Here is a 15,353-nt window from a genome sequence, read left to right as displayed (position 1 = left end):
TTCTTTTGCCTATATATTTTTCTAGTCTTTACGAAATTACTATCTTTCCTTGTAATCGTTAATATATGGTTTATTAAACGACAAAAAAAAAAGTTTAAAGTCCTAGGGTCTGGTGTACGAAAAAACCTTTCGGTTATCGAGTTGCACACCACGAATACCTTTTAACATCTTGTCTAGGAAAATAATATCTTAAAACTAAATTATTCTAACAAAAATTAAAGCTATATAGACTTCTAAAATGTATGAATTTACAAATTTTTAAAAGCAGTTTATTCTTCGACAAAAATATACCACAACAACAAAACTAAACGCTGCTGTTTATATTGGAATCATTTACTTTATAATTTCTTATTAAGTACATATGACTAGAACTAATTAAACTTTTTGTCTTCCTAAAAGAATTCTCATCTAAAAGAAATAGTTTGACACAAGCTATGAAAATTAATCAATAATAGTCGACCCATTTCCTTCTACTATAACAACATCTACGTTATCTGCTTCCGTTGTTGTATCTTCGCTTGATGTTGTGTCTTCGCTTGTTTCTTCTTTTTTAACTTCAGTTGACTTCAACACAAACCACAGTTCGCTTTTTTGATACCAACTCATTGGAGAAGAATACCCTGTTTGAATAGTTGATTTAAATGATACGCTTTTTTAGTCTTACTTGCAAGCTTTAAGTAAAAATTTGGATATCAGATTTTCGTTATTGGAAAAAAAAGTGAAAATAAATGTTTTTTTAAGCAATTTTAATGTGATTATGAAACAGGATATGACTCTCTGCAATTAAGCACAGATTGAATTTTTACCTGCAGTTAAGAAATACTCTCTGTGAAAACTGTTTGAATGCTTGCCTTCAGCCGCTACAAACTTAAGAAAACTGTCAATTTGTCTCCTACCTATTTGATCAGATCTCGCTTGCCAAGCTCTGCAATAAGTTTATTTCTGATTTCATTTTAGAAATAATTCTGTAGTAAGTTTTTAAAAATGTATACTGCTTGTTTTACTGAAAATTAGTACTTTTTGAGTACTTAATCGTTCTAAAATGCATTGAAAAGCATTATTAATAAACAACATAAAAACGAAAAGTTACGTTGCTATAACGCTGAATGGCGGTTGCCTCTTCAATACCACTTGTCGATCTTTGTACATTTGCTTAAAGGGTCTGGGACAGCTTTCGGACGTGGTGGACGGACAGAGCTTGAGTACGTAAGTTGGCAAATAGAAACAAGATGTGACCGAGTTTGAAGTGAAACCGTTCGTTACTGGAGCTGTCATTGGGATTCTCATCCCTGTTTTGTTTGCGATTTCATTTTTAAAGGTTGATAATTTAACTTTATGTATTGTTTTTATATGAATTCGCGGAATTATTTTTCAAAACTGACTATTTTACTAACCCTTGTTTTAAATATTTTTATTATATTTAGTATACAGTAGTTAGGTATTTATCTAGCAGTTTATGTTATAAAATTCTGTAATTGTCTATTACGACCATTATAAGTGGGAATGAAAATACTTTATTTAATCGTTTTTTTTTCGCACGTTTTATGATATTTTAAGTTTTAGTAAGAAAATATTTTAAACCAAGTAAATCTGTTAGTTTGCTCATTACTAAATAGGTTAAGAAAAATTAGTTATACCTTCATAATAAATGTTACATTTGCTTAAAATTTGACAATTGCTTTTTGTTTTTATAAAATCCACACTATTTGTTTTAAAATGTCGATACTTCTTTTTAGATAATTGGTTATTATCTAAGTATATTGAAATATACTACTTTATAGTTAAATTTAATAATATTTAAAGAACATCTTAACTATTAAAACATTATTTTGTTCCTATACTGTTAGTCTAATATCATTTTTTTAATTGGGTAGGTGTCAAATATTTTCGAAGAGACACTTTTGCAGAAGAATCACTTTTGCACGAAGACCTTTTTGTAAGGGTTGACATTTTTTTTCTTAATCAACTTTTTTATCTTTACTATCAAGGTTACCCTTAACCCTCACCCTTGGTTGGTAACTATTTTTTAGTTATTGCTGTTACCCCCAATCTACCCATGGTCAAAAACTTTTTTTTCTTCTTTTAATTTTTATTATTGTTATAAGTATACTTTCAATATCACTGTTACTCCTATAACTCTACTTTTCCCTCGGTCGTTTTTTTTTTCATGTTAATACTTTTTTTGTTTTTATATATTCTATTTTCTTTCTTATCAATATTGTTCTTTACTATCACTGTTACCCCTAATCCTTAGTCGTTTTTTTTTAGTTTTTTTTATTATTAGATTCTTTTTACATTTATATTTATTTGTTTTTTTACTCTGGTGCAAAAATTACCCTGAATTCAAAAGCTTCTTTGTGCAAAAGTGACCCCTTGCATATTTGACTCGTCCCCAATATGATTAAACTTAGTTAGAAAATTTTTAGATTATAATGTTAATTGGATTTAACTAGAAAAATACCATCAAAACTTTGTTCAAAAAAAAAACTAGCACTTAATGTTCTGCGTTCTAAAAGTATTAATAAGTACCTTCACTATAGTGAAATTTTCTTTACCTTAAAAAGATCAAGCTGTTTAATATATATTTAAACTATTAAAAAAAATGTCAAGAAAGTTAAGTTGTTTGTTTTGCCTTCACAGTTAAACATAAAAACTAGCAAGTTAGAAGTTATTCTGAGTTACGATTGTTATTGAACTGAAAATTAAAACTACAGTTGCAAACAACAGTAATTTTATACGGTCTGTTAATTAAAATCAGGCCTGAACTTTAAATACTGCTTTTTATTTTTTACTTGTTACACAGAGAATTCAACCAACCAAGACTGTTCCTTCCGCTGATGTATGAGTACAGATGATTGAATGGACGCACATTACTTTTGAGCGGTTTTCTGTGACACGCCCACAGAGTTGTCTCAGTGTACCTGTACTCCACATACTCTCTACCCTGTTGGAAACAAAAAAACTTAAAAGTTTATAAAACTTATTTGAGAGTATTATATTGTACGCTTCAAAAGTAATAGTTCCCACAAGGAATGTTTGACATTGTTAATTTTTTTTTTTAATCTGGCGGTAATAAATGTTATGGTTTTCACACGTAGACAGTTAGGAAGCTAATCTTAAAGATTGAATGTAAAAAAAAAAACTTTTAGAGCGAGATATTTAGATAACTTCACTTATGACGACTCTGCTTTAATCGCATCAAAATTATAGCCTCATGATTCATATGCTTCTTTTCGTTTAAGAGTAAATATTTAATATGTTAACTTAAAAAAAAAACTAAACTCTTACAGAATAGTAATTAAAATTAAAATTCGATAACAGTAGATTACTTATAAACACTATCAAAACTTTTATTCAGTAAAGAGCTTATTAAGATTTATTTACTTTAAAAGTGTTACTGTTATAAAAACATTTTTATCTCTCTATACTTATTTCTTAACTTTTTTATTAGCTTAAGCTACAAGTTAGCAAGAAATAAATTACAATTTTTTCTAGCTAATAAGCATTTTTTTATAATTGATCTAACTAATAAAGAGCTTTAAATAAACTAAGGGAACTTAACAGCTTTTTATATCGGCTTTTTTTAGTACACTAATGAAAAAAGTTTAAAATACTCGATCTTATTCCAAAAAAAAGTTTAATTAAACAGTTGAAACACGATGTTTTTAGTTATCATTTTAAAATAGCATATCAGTTAAGTTTTTACTGTAATTGTCAATTGCATAACCTAAACTTACGCTTGACATCCAAACATTTTTTCTTTTTGGCTGCCAAGATGCCTGGCTTAAAGCAGATAAAACAAAAAATAAGATAAAAACACTTAACTTCATTTTACAAAGACTCTAAAACTTTTGTATTGAGCTAGCTTAGACTGAAACTTCAGTTTTGTACTGGCTGAAAATTATCTTTTATGTAACTGAATAGCCGAAGGCTAAAGATTGTTAGAAAACTTGTGGTATGATGTTATGTCATATTATGTAAGTATTCTGTAGTATATTGCAGTTTTATGTGCAATAACCAAGTGAAATTCAACTGTACTTGTAGAAACGGTAGAAAGAAGTATATGTAAGATTACAAAACACATCAACTAAAACTTGTAGAAGTATCTAATACTGTTTATTTGTTTGTGCTTGGTTTTCTTTTACGGAAGTTTCTATAAAAATTAATTTGATTGTTAGTTTACGTACAGACAAAAAACGACTATTACTGACTTTTTTTGAACAAAATTTGAACAGAATCCGTTATATCACTAGTAACTACTAAACATTATATGAAAATTTCTTGTAAGTTTCCCTAATTACTTTATACAGTTTATATAAGACAACAAGATTAATCCAAGTCGGTTAGCCACTAGAGTGGTATTTAAAATGAAACTTATTTAATATTAGCCGTTGTAAAGTGTTGTAAATAAAGTCTGTTAATGCGTTGATGCTGAATATATAAAAGAATCTGCGCACAGTGAAAACTGATAAGTAAATTGTTTGCACATTAGGTACTTTGTTAACCGGTAATATTAACTGGTTTTTGTCATTATGTTAGTTCTACATTTAAACACTAAAACATTGTAAAAAATTAAATGAGTTACGAAACAAGATGTTAAATTTAGTAACTATAACACTTTTTCACTTCTTTTTATGTTGTTTGTGCCAAGGTAAACTAGTTTCTATTGTACATTTATACAGGTGTGCACAGGTGTACTTATCATTTTTGTTTTTGTTTTCTTTAATTCGTTAAATTTTTCTTTGTTTTTTTTCTTTGTTAATCATATCATGATAGGATAGTCATAATTTACAGAAAAGAAAAAAAAAAAAACTGTTGCAAGAATCAAGCTTTGATTTAGTTATATCTTTTAATTAGTTTAATAACTTTAGTTGATTTGATTAAATTTTTATTTTTGTGACACCGTTAACTCTAAAACGTATAACGAGTATCAAAAGATATGTTATTATTATCTAGATATAATCTATATTAAAAAGTAGTGCTATTTACTTTACTCATTTAAACAAAAGCAAAAAGTATTCAAACAATTTTTATGTTGTATTTGTTATTGTACAGTATTTATTTAACAAATATTCAACTTAATGTAAATTAACATTTGGGAAAACAGTAAACTCTAATTTTAACACATTCTATTTTAAATTTTGAAAGCATGCATGTGTCAAGCAAATTTATTTTTTAGCTCACTACATCCTGTATAAGTGAGTGGGTATTTCCTTTTAAAAAACATCAGCTTGAATTCAAATAAGAAACGTTGGTTTAACATTTTTTTTTAAACTGTTGGAAACTAAATTTTCTTGTTTTTTATATCGTTGATTCTATAAAGGTTTCGGAAGTAATGAAACTTTAAAAATAAAAAATAATAATTTTGGTTTAGTGTAGTAGTTCTAAAAATTTTCAAAATAAAATATAACTTGTACAGCGTGTTGTTTATACAAACAGTAATAAAAAATGCCCTCGTTCCAATAACTCTACCATTTGTTTTTATTTGAATGTAAATTATTGTACAACATTATTTAAGTAACGCCTTGGCTTAGCTAAAACTCTTTAACGTTTAAAAATTTAACTTTGAAAAAAAAATTCTTAGTAAGAAAGTATGCAATCTGTAAAAGAAAATTCTTAGCACACAACATCCTTTATAAAGGAGAGGGGGTTTATTTTTCAAAAAACAACAGCTAAGTTTTATTCAAAAATTTAATCTACAAACTTTATTGTTTAACAGAGTCATATTTTTATCCTGTTTATCCATGACAGTATAACTTATTCATAAACTTTGAAAGTTTTAAAAAGTGATGGAAAGTTTTGTTTTAAATCTTTTAAATACTTTGAGTCGTTTTAATTTTCATATTTTTAAATCAAAAAAAAACAATACTTCTATCTTTAAATTAAACTATTTTTGTTAAAAATAACTTTTATATGACTTTGACCTAACATAATTACTTGTTACATCAAAATAATTGTTTAATAGTTTTTCTAAAGTATTGTATTTAAGTTAACAACAGAAGAAGTTTTAAAAAACTTATAAAAACTATTTTCAAAACAGTTTAAAACTTTTTTACTTTTAAAACTTATGAGCTTGCTTATGAATTTTTGTCATCAGTAGGTATGCAAAAATGTTTAGTAAAATAACAAGTCTTTATTTAATGAAAAATTAATAGAATTTTAAAGTTAAGCATTTAAAGATTAAAAATCTCAGATTATTATCGCAAGTTTCATACTACTAAAAATAATTAATCGAAAAAAAAAATGTTTCTATTTTAGCTAACAGCTGGTGTTTGATATGTTATGTGCGATTGTGCTAGTTGTTTTGTGAAAGTGTTTTAATAATAATTTTGTAAGATTTTAAAAAATAATTTGAGAAAGTTGTATTCGTTTCTTATAAAGCTTTTATATATTAAGTTTGTTACTTTTTTATCCAAACCATCTTTAACGTTTACAACTAACTAAATCAAAAGTAAGTATATCTGTGTTAAGCAAGGTTTTTATTTTTTAGCACATAATATCCTGTGTGAACGAGTGGGCTTTGTCAATGCAAATGTACAGCTTTATAACAAATCACCTTTCAAGATATTTTTTGAAATTTATTGTGCAACAAATCTTTGAATTTCATAATTTTTTTTATGAATTCGTTAAGCTTTAGCATTCAATAGTTTTAGAGTAAAATTAAAAATGCCTTTTATATTGTGTTTACTTCTACACTAATTTAAGTTAGTAAGTGTTGGAAGTCAAATGTTTTCTTTTAAAAACGATAACAAAATACAAATGCTATTTAAACTTTGCTTTAAATATTTAATAAATACTTTAAAAATAAAGTTATAGAATTTTTTTCTTATAAAACCTGGTCCGCGACTTATAAAAGGATGACGACCCCTTCTATATGCCAACGTTTGTAGTCGATCTAAGTTGTTAAAAATATCAGACTTATGTCTTTATATTTAATACTAATTCGAGAAAAAAAAGTACAAAGAGCTTTATGTATTAAAAAATGTCACAACTATACATTTAAATACTATTAAAAAGTCCCCTTTACTAGATTCCGGCATTTTTATAAAGCATACATAATTATGTACGTATACATACAATTAAACAAAACCTCCTTTTAAAAAATTTCTACGAATTCAGTATTTTCTTTTGAATTAATCTCACACCAGTTAACTTTATTACAAAGACTGTGAAATCTAAAGGTTTAAAAAATTTTGCTAAAAAATATGCTCAATAATTACTTTAAGTTGTTTTTTATCAACTAAAAAGCTTTAAAAATGCAAAGTGTCTACTATGTTTGACTTGATAAATATTTATTTTATAAACTGAAAATATTTTCCATTAAGTGCAGTTCTAAACTATGTTTAGCTTTTTTTTTTAGTTTTAAATTTAGTTATAAGTCGTTTGGTATTTTTACTCTATGTACAAAATTTGGCTTGTGTAGAGTAGTTTTTTTTTTAACTAATGTTAAAAAATTTATAAAACTGTTTGATTTATTTACAAAAAAATACAGTACTGTATAAAAATCATTTGACAATCTTTTCAATTATTATACATAATTAGAAATGTACACAATTATTAAAAAAAAATCAAACTAAAAAAGTTACCATCTTTGTAATTAAACTCTGCAAAGATATTTTTGAAAAATACCTAATTATAGTACATGAAATGTTCTATACATTTAGTAATATGTTTAAACTTCAAGAAATAAAACTAATGTTTAGAAATTTTTTCATGAGATACTATTGTATTGATTATACTGATGATAAGAAAAAATACGCAATAAAATTAAAGTTTTCTTTAAAACAAAAATTTTGTTTATAAATTGGTACGTTTTTAAAAGATAAAAAGTTTAAAAATTTTATTTTAAAATTCTTATAAACTACTACAGCTTTTGTTTGTCCTAATAAAATGAGAAAAGTTTTAACTTTCATTTGCAACAATATAAAAGCAACCAAAAGTAACTTTTTTATCAACATAAAACAAGATTAAAACATGTACACTTAGAAAAACAATCAAAAACGAAACAAAACTCGTCAAAGGAGCGATCATAGATACAATTTGTGGTTAATTAAACAAAGCATCAATTTTCAAACATGTTGCAACGATTTACTCACTGCAAATACTTTTCAACGGCCTCCCATATTTTGTTGTCCCTCAGCAATTTGGTAACCGCTTCCATGTCTTGGTAATGCGTGCGGTCCTTGTCGTAAGGTCTGAAAAAATTGCTAAGCTTGCATAAACTTTCTCAAGGCCAAAAACAGTTGACGATAAAAATTAAGATATCAATATTTTCAAAAGGTTTGCTGCGTGTAAATATCGATTAAAGTTTTAACAAGTTCTAGTAAAAACGACAAAATTATTTGACAGACAAAGTATTTTCTGTTTTAATGTTGAAAAATGTTAAAAAATCTCTCAAAGTTGAAAACGGTAACCGAAAAATTAAAAAAAAAACGCGGTTTAATTTTTTAAAAGGTTTAAGTGTGTGTAAAATCGATAAAATTCCAATATGTTATATTGAATATAAAATCCTACATCGATAAAATAATTTATAATTTTTCAACTAACGCAGCCACGCTCCTGACCACCTCATAAACGGCCTCCAGCGCCGGCGTCGTCTTCAGCGGCCGGTGGAACTCGAGGGCCTGGCACGCGCACAGCAGCTCCGTCCCGACCACCCACTCCACGTTCTCCGCCACCCGCACCGCCTTCCTCCCCGCGTACCCGCCCATCGACACGTGGTCCTCCTGGCCCGCCGACGTGGACAGCGAGTCGACGCTGGCCGGGTGGCACAGCGCCTTGTTCTCGGAAACGAGGGCGGCGGCGGTGCAGTGCGGGATCATGTAGCCGCTGTTCAGCCCGCCGTGGTTGACCAGGAAGGCGGGGAACTTGCTCAGTGCTGCGCGGAGTTTTTGGTTGTTAGAGTGTTTTGTTTTTGGAATAATGGTAAGTTAGTGAAAGAGTAAGGTAAATACTGATGTGTTGTTAATATTGCTAATGTACTTATGTTAGTAATACTGTTGTTACTAATGTGTTAAAAACTTATTTCTCGTTTAAATTGTTGTAAGTTAGTAAAAAAAAAAAGGTTTACCAAAAATTTTTTTTAGTTATAAGTAATATTGTAGTTTTTAATGAACTGTTACTAAAAATCAAGTAAAGTTGTTGTGCTTAACGCAAAAAGTTTTAAACTTACTCTTTTTATTTAACTCTAGTAAATTTAATTTCTTAATCAATGTCAATCCAGTGATAAAAAAAATTTCTCACCAGGGTTGTTAAGTCGTTCAATTCTCCTCTCACTGATAGATCCAACTTCATGAATACCAATGGCTAGATAGTCAAGTACTTTTGCCGGGTATTCTCCGTGAAAGTTCCCGCCGGAAATAGTTTCTCCTCGTTCAATAAGAACCATCTAAATTAAAACAGTAGTAACTGAAAGTAAGATTTTTTTAAAAAGTTTTATAGCTTTTACATAAACTTTTTCAGCTTAATATTACTTAAATATGCGTACATTACTACTTTTTTTCGAAGAACAATTTAAAAACTTTAAATATAATCGAAAAATGGAAACAGAAACATCACAGACAAAAGATAGTACGCAGTTTCTTATGGAAATTTACGAAAATCATTCAAGAATAGGAATACGAGTAGCATGAACTCACAGGGTTGTCAGTGGCGCTGTTGAGTTCGACGTCAATGATAGATTTGCAAAACTCGATTGTGTCGTGAGCTATTCCGTGCACTTGAGGGCAGCACCGCATCGTGTAAGCGTCCTGAACGTTTTCATACGTCTTGTTCTTCACTGTACAAAAAATTTCAATTATTGATTACAATATTTTATTGCTAATATAAGGTAAAAACATATAGAGAGCTACACTCTGAAGGACCTACTGTGTAAATATAAGTCTTTTACTGCATATATTTCTTCATAAGTGCTTCACGTTTGCGCAATAATCACAAGAAAATAAAAAGGTTTTTTAGTTTTTATGGTTGTATTTTCTTTTGGTCATCGTGCAAACGTTAAACACTTGTAAAGAAATGTATAAAAAAAAATTTAATTTAATACCAATTATTTTTTTACTGTAATTGGTAAATACAAACTTGCAATTTCCGACAAGCCCGCTTTGTAGCCGAGCAGTTTCCGCAGCCTTTCAGCCACTTTTCCCTGCCCCTTGTGCGGCCTCGCTTCGTGGATGGCCTCGTCGAAAGCCTTGCTCGTTCCGCACAGAGCTTCGATCGTCAGCGCGGCAACCACGTCCGCTTGGAGCGCTATTCTTCGCGCCCTTTCGATCGCTTCGGTGCCGAACGAAGATATAAACTGGGTTCCGTTGATCATTGCTAAGCCTGGTTAAGAAAACTTCTTTTTGTTTAATTGATGAGAACTAACGTAATAAAAAATTGTAGCTTAAACTTCATCTAGTTTTTAATTTGCAAAAATAAAGAAACTTAACAAAAGTAAACATAAGAATACTAAAAACGAGTTTTTATTTTATTTAACAGGCGTGAAAATATTTTAACGGTGTTAATAACCAATTTTATACATCGTTTTAAAATGATAACAATATATAATTGAAAAAGGACATTGCAGAAGTTTAAATTTACAAAATGATTAAGTTCGAAAGACTATGCTATTGTGTTTCGAGAAAAGCATTAAGTTTTTGTTTTACTTTTCTAAAATAAATAACTCTAGGCATAATTTAAATGTATTTTTGATATACAAGTTTTAAAGCAGAATTCTCTTTTGTAGATTACTCAGTTAATAAAGATAAGTATACAATTTTTTACTATTAATGTTTTTGCTTATGATTAACTAAGTTTTTTTTTTTTTCAATTGTCTGAAACTAGTTTAATTGCAAGTAAGTACAACTTTAATTTACATAATTTTTCTTATTCTAAAAAAACAAAAAATAAATAAATAAATAAAAAATCTGACCTTCTTTAGGGCCGAGGACGATCGGTTCCACCCCGTGAGCTTCGAGGACCATGGCTGCGTCGGCCATCCCGCTCTCGGGCGACCACATCTTGCCGTGACCCATCATGCCGTGCGCCAGGTGGGACAGGGGCGCCAGGTCCCCGCTCGCCCCGACCGTTCCCTTTTCTGGTATCCAGGGCAAGCATGAGGCTGGTGACGGATTTTTTGTGATTAAGCAATCAAAATTATTAAAACAAAATTTATGGTTATTAAAAAGAATTTTAAATCAAGAACATTAACTTTATGCGTATGTATATTTTAAAAATCTTTCTCAAAGAGAGACACCAGTTGCATTTACCAGGGTTTAGTCTATATCGTAAAAATCATTCAAGTTTAAAAAAGTAAAAGTTATGACTATTAAAAAAACTTTAGTTTCAATGTAGAATATGAAAACAAAGCGTTTTATGCTACAATAAATTTTTCAGTTGCAAAGTTTCAACTTCACCAACCGTTGAACGCTTTCACGAGCCTGCCGATATTTACGGGGGAAATCCCTGAGTAGCCCTTGCTGAGCACGTTGATGCGGAGGGCCAGCAACATCCGGGTTCTTTCCGGGCTTAGGGGATCCCCCACGCCCGCACAGTGCGACTCGATCAGGTTGGTCTGCAGCAGGTCGAGCTTGTCGGGGGAAATTTGCACGTTGGCGAACTTCCCGAAGCCGGTGGAGACTCCGTATACAACTGTAAAAACATGTTTATGTAAATATTACATTTACATTATGTTAGAACAACCATTGTTCTATTTTATGTTTTTTATGGCTTAGATAGCTAAATTATTACTTCTTTTTTCCGCAACAATGTCGTCAAGTATTTTTCTTGACATACGAATCCTTTTCATTGCTTCTTCTTTTATCTACAAAAATGTTGTAACATTGTTACACAAAAATATTTGGAAAAGTCTTACGAAACGTATTTTTTTGAATAAACAAAGTTGTATAGCTTTTCTTTTTTATTTTAATTAGTGTTATTTAATCGGTTATTAGAAGAACTTGTTTCAATTTTATAAGTAAGAGATTGATTGTTTTTTGAGTTGTATATGAAGTAATCTAATATTATTAGTATAAAGTATAAATTAATCAAAATTAGACTTGTATATCATAGTTTCCAGTTGATAGTTTGTAAAGTTTTTCTGTTGACAAAGTCTGTCCGTCTATATAGATCACCTCCTATGAAAAAGAATAAATGCTTTTATTTTATTTCACGTTTAAAAAAAATAAATTATACATCCATATGCTTTTTTTAATTAATGAAATATTTTTCATCTACTTGTTTAACTGTTTGTCTAAACTAAAAATACCTTTTGACTTGGTTTAATTTGCTCTGATTTAATTTGTGCAGTTTCAGACTGCAGTACATTCTTTGGTGTTTCGTTTACAATGTCTGCAAAATGTACAGTTGAAAAAAATTAAAGAAAAAATATTTTTAATTGATAAAATTAAACTGAACAGTAAATAACCTAATCTGAGGAACTGGTTGCTTTGAAGAACGTCGTCCACGAGTTGATTATTGTCATAATAACACCCGAATTGAGATGAGTACATGAACAATTTCTGAAATTGATATTTAACTATGTTTATCAGAGAAAAGGTGAGAAATTATAAAGCTTGTTTCTAAAGGTCAAAACAGCAAAGTCCATTAAAATAAAAACAACTGGTTTCGTACGCAAACTTTTCAACTAACGACGTTTAGCTGTGTGTATTTTAGTAAGAAAACCATGTTTGATTTTTAAAAATTGTGTTTAGTAATTTCATGTAGAATAAAGCATAGGTATTAAAAGTGATTAATAGGTATATGTTTACCGTATATACTTTGAATAAATTATGTTCTAATATTATTATTTATAAAAACAATAATTTAACTGACGGACTCGTAATACATTTTCAGCTTTACGAATTTTATAAACTGTTTTCTAACTTTTGGTATATTATTGTTGATATCAGGTTTAAGCTGAGAGAGAGCGGCCTGTGCCAAATGCTGGACAGACTTGATGCTTGCATCGCAGTTGAGTATCGTCCATTTGTTTTGGTGCTCAACAAAAACTTTCATTTTTTTCTATACTATATTTAAAAGTTTTTCTTAACTATTTGCAGCTTGTTAATACATTTTTTGAAAATAAAGTTTGAGATAACGTAAAATAAATATACATGTTCCAAATACTTTTGAAAGTAACCTCCAGACTGCATTTTTGTTTTTAGTAGTATTTAGCAGAAAAAACACCATACTTTATTATATTTATTATATTTTATAATTAAAAAAGAATAAATATTGATAAAATCAAAAATCTTTTTTCAATTTTCTGTGCACTGGTCGCTAGTGCCAAACTATAATGCAAGTTCATACTAAATGCTAGGCTAATTATCGGAAATTATACTTTCCTACACCTATGGGCGTGGTACGCAGAACCAATCAAGTCAAGTGCTCAAAAATCAAGCTTCACTAAAACAACAGTTTGTATTTTAAACATTCGTTTGGCGGTGCACGAGAGCACTTCAAACTAGCATAGCCTACATCATGAGCCAATCAAATTGAGTTGGTGCAAACGTTATTTGAGTTAATCACGTATTTGTTTGATGTCATGGCATACACGCGTGTCGACCCTTGCTTGTATAAGCAACATGTATAATTGAATAATGGTCGTTATATAGCTAATTTCGTAATTTTATAACACAGGTTGTTGAAAGTGGTTTTTTGTTTGTAATTTGCATTCATCTAGAATAAATATAGTTATGTCTATACTTACATCCAAAGAATTAACGATTGTTGCTTTTATTGAATAGCATTCTAATCTTTTTTATGAACATTTTTGCTAAGAATGCCTATCAACTATTAGTTTATAAACTGATAATTTAAGTGCACAGCAACTCAAGTTCTGACAAAATGTATTGCGATAATTCAGTTCTTCATAATTCTTAGTTATTATTTTTTTTTTATTAGTAGTATTGTTTTCAAAAATTTGTTTCACTTTCATAATTTTATTAATCATGCCTAAATGACCACTTTTCAAATTTTAATTATTGTTTGATAATTGGATAAACGAATCTTTAACGATAATTTAAATAAGGTTATTTTGAGTAATTATGAATTCTCTATTATTTTTTTTTTATTAACTAGACTTTAATAAATATCAGCACTATCTATTTTTTTAAAATTAATTTAGTTTAAAAAAAGTGATCCCTTTCCGAAATTCAAAGGATTTTATAAAAATTTTGACTGTCGTTATTTGGACAGTCATGTAACCGATAAATAATCTACCACTCCTAATAGTTAAGTATATAGTTTTTTAACTGATAACGAAAATACCTTGGAAAATACCTTATACTTTAAAAAAATAAAGAAAACAAAGCTAACAAACTTTTATAACTAAAAAAATAATCTATTTTGCTTCTACTACATACCTTTTATAATTGTCATTCTAAATGCTAAAAAATAATGTGCAAATTTAAAATAAGTATGTAAGTTAAAAGTCTTGTTGTAAATTTATAAACAGTAATATTGCTCATTTTTAAAACTCAAATATTTATAAAAGATACGTTAGGCATGACTAGCTTTTACGCACAATTTTGTTTTAAAAAGCATTCATACGTTTTCATAATTGGACTTTAAATTTTATATTGTTTGAACCATTCAATTAACGTATTAGATAAAAAAAGGCGTATTAAAACTTATAGTAAAAATGAAGACATACATAATAAATTCCAAGCATATATTTTTTTTTCCTTCTTTAAGCTGTTACTTCCTTTGAAATACAAAAATATTAACTTAAACTATATAATTAGCAGTTTTTGTTTTTCAATATTAAAGGCAAAAAATAATAATACATGTGAAATTTTTTAAATCCTAATGGGAATTTTATCCTTTTTAGTGAAACATTCAGCCGAATACTCGAAAACTTTTTCTTAACGAAAAGTTGTATTATAAAACAGGTTTTAACCAACTAGAGAACATTTATATATAGATAAACCAGACTTTATAATGTCAACTTTTATGATTTGATGTTAAATTAAAACATTAAATAACAAGATTAATCAAAGACTTATCATAAACACACATAATACTAAAATACTGTATCAGTTTTAGAACTGTTTACCTGTAAATCTTGTAGGCTACCTAACTTTTGAAAAAGTTTTGTACCTTAAAAACAACTGTAGTTGTACAACTTTATTTGCTTAATACATCATAATATAATCAAATTTTCTAAAGTTTAGTTTTAGTGTAAAAAATTACAATATAATTTTATATAACTGATGTAAAATAATTGATATCAAATATGTATACTGAAGTATAGTTATTTTCCAAAAAATTGTATTTATAAAAAAATTATAAATTTTTATAATCTAATTTAAGTTGTTTTCAAATATCATATATTTTTCATTAGTCAATTATAACAAAATAAGTTTGTATAATAA

The 15,353-nt window shown here is 28.4% G+C and overlaps 2 protein-coding genes across 2 annotated transcripts; both read right to left on the bottom strand.

Annotated features, from left to right (window-relative positions):
- Window positions 1-249: 249 nt before the first annotated feature.
- LOC145835196 (heme-binding protein 2-like) lies at window positions 250-3,878 on the bottom strand. Its single transcript, XM_082942761.1, has 5 exons — window positions 3,738-3,878; window positions 2,818-2,944; window positions 1,091-1,289; window positions 807-925; window positions 250-620 (listed from the first exon to the last, which is right to left on the bottom strand). The coding sequence occupies exons 1-5, from the start codon at window positions 3,828-3,830 to the stop codon at window positions 442-444; spliced, it is 717 nt and encodes a 238-aa protein (XP_082798887.1). The 5' UTR covers window positions 3,831-3,878; the 3' UTR covers window positions 250-441.
- A 3,945-nt stretch (window positions 3,879-7,823) lies between these two features.
- On the bottom strand, window positions 7,824-13,055 carry LOC145835195 (histidine ammonia-lyase-like). Its single transcript, XM_082942760.1, has 12 exons — window positions 12,862-13,055; window positions 12,404-12,497; window positions 12,245-12,327; window positions 12,036-12,113; window positions 11,728-11,800; window positions 11,398-11,628; window positions 10,910-11,098; window positions 10,078-10,320; window positions 9,639-9,778; window positions 9,244-9,388; window positions 8,548-8,878; window positions 7,824-8,195 (listed from the first exon to the last, which is right to left on the bottom strand). Exons 1-12 carry the CDS (start codon window positions 12,991-12,993, stop codon window positions 8,093-8,095), a joined length of 1,842 nt encoding a protein of 613 aa, XP_082798886.1. The 5' UTR covers window positions 12,994-13,055; the 3' UTR covers window positions 7,824-8,092.
- Between the last annotated feature and the right edge of the window lie 2,298 nt (window positions 13,056-15,353).

Source organism: Thalia democratica, chromosome 4, assembly GCF_965202585.1.
Source record: "Thalia democratica chromosome 4, ktThaDemo2.hap1.1, whole genome shotgun sequence".
Lineage (NCBI taxonomy): Eukaryota > Metazoa > Chordata > Thaliacea > Salpida > Salpidae > Thalia > Thalia democratica.
This window is presented reverse-complemented; position numbering and strand designations above follow the sequence as displayed.

What these genes read in the sequence shown, in the direction of transcription:
- LOC145835196 (XM_082942761.1), bottom strand. Translation starts at nt 3,830, where the DNA reads ATGAAGTTAAGTGTTTTTATCTTATTTTTTGTTTTATCTGCTTTAAGC. An exon ending in CAGCGGAAGGAACAGTCTTG is followed by an intron (nt 1,290 to 2,817) that starts GTTGGTTGAATT and finishes CAAACAAAACAG; the next exon opens with GGATGAGAATCCCAATGACA. An exon ending in CCATTCAGCGTTATAGCAAC is followed by an intron (nt 926 to 1,090) that starts GTAACTTTTCGT and finishes AACTTATTGCAG; the next exon opens with AGCTTGGCAAGCGAGATCTG.
- LOC145835195 (XM_082942760.1), bottom strand. Translation starts at nt 12,993, where the DNA reads ATGAAAGTTTTTGTTGAGCACCAAAACAAATGGACGATACTCAACTGC. An exon ending in GCTCGTGAAAGCGTTCAACG is followed by an intron (nt 11,099 to 11,397) that starts GTTGGTGAAGTT and finishes ATCCGTCACCAG; the next exon opens with CCTCATGCTTGCCCTGGATA. An exon ending in ACAGCGCCACTGACAACCCT is followed by an intron (nt 9,389 to 9,638) that starts GTGAGTTCATGC and finishes GTTTTAATTTAG; the next exon opens with ATGGTTCTTATTGAACGAGG.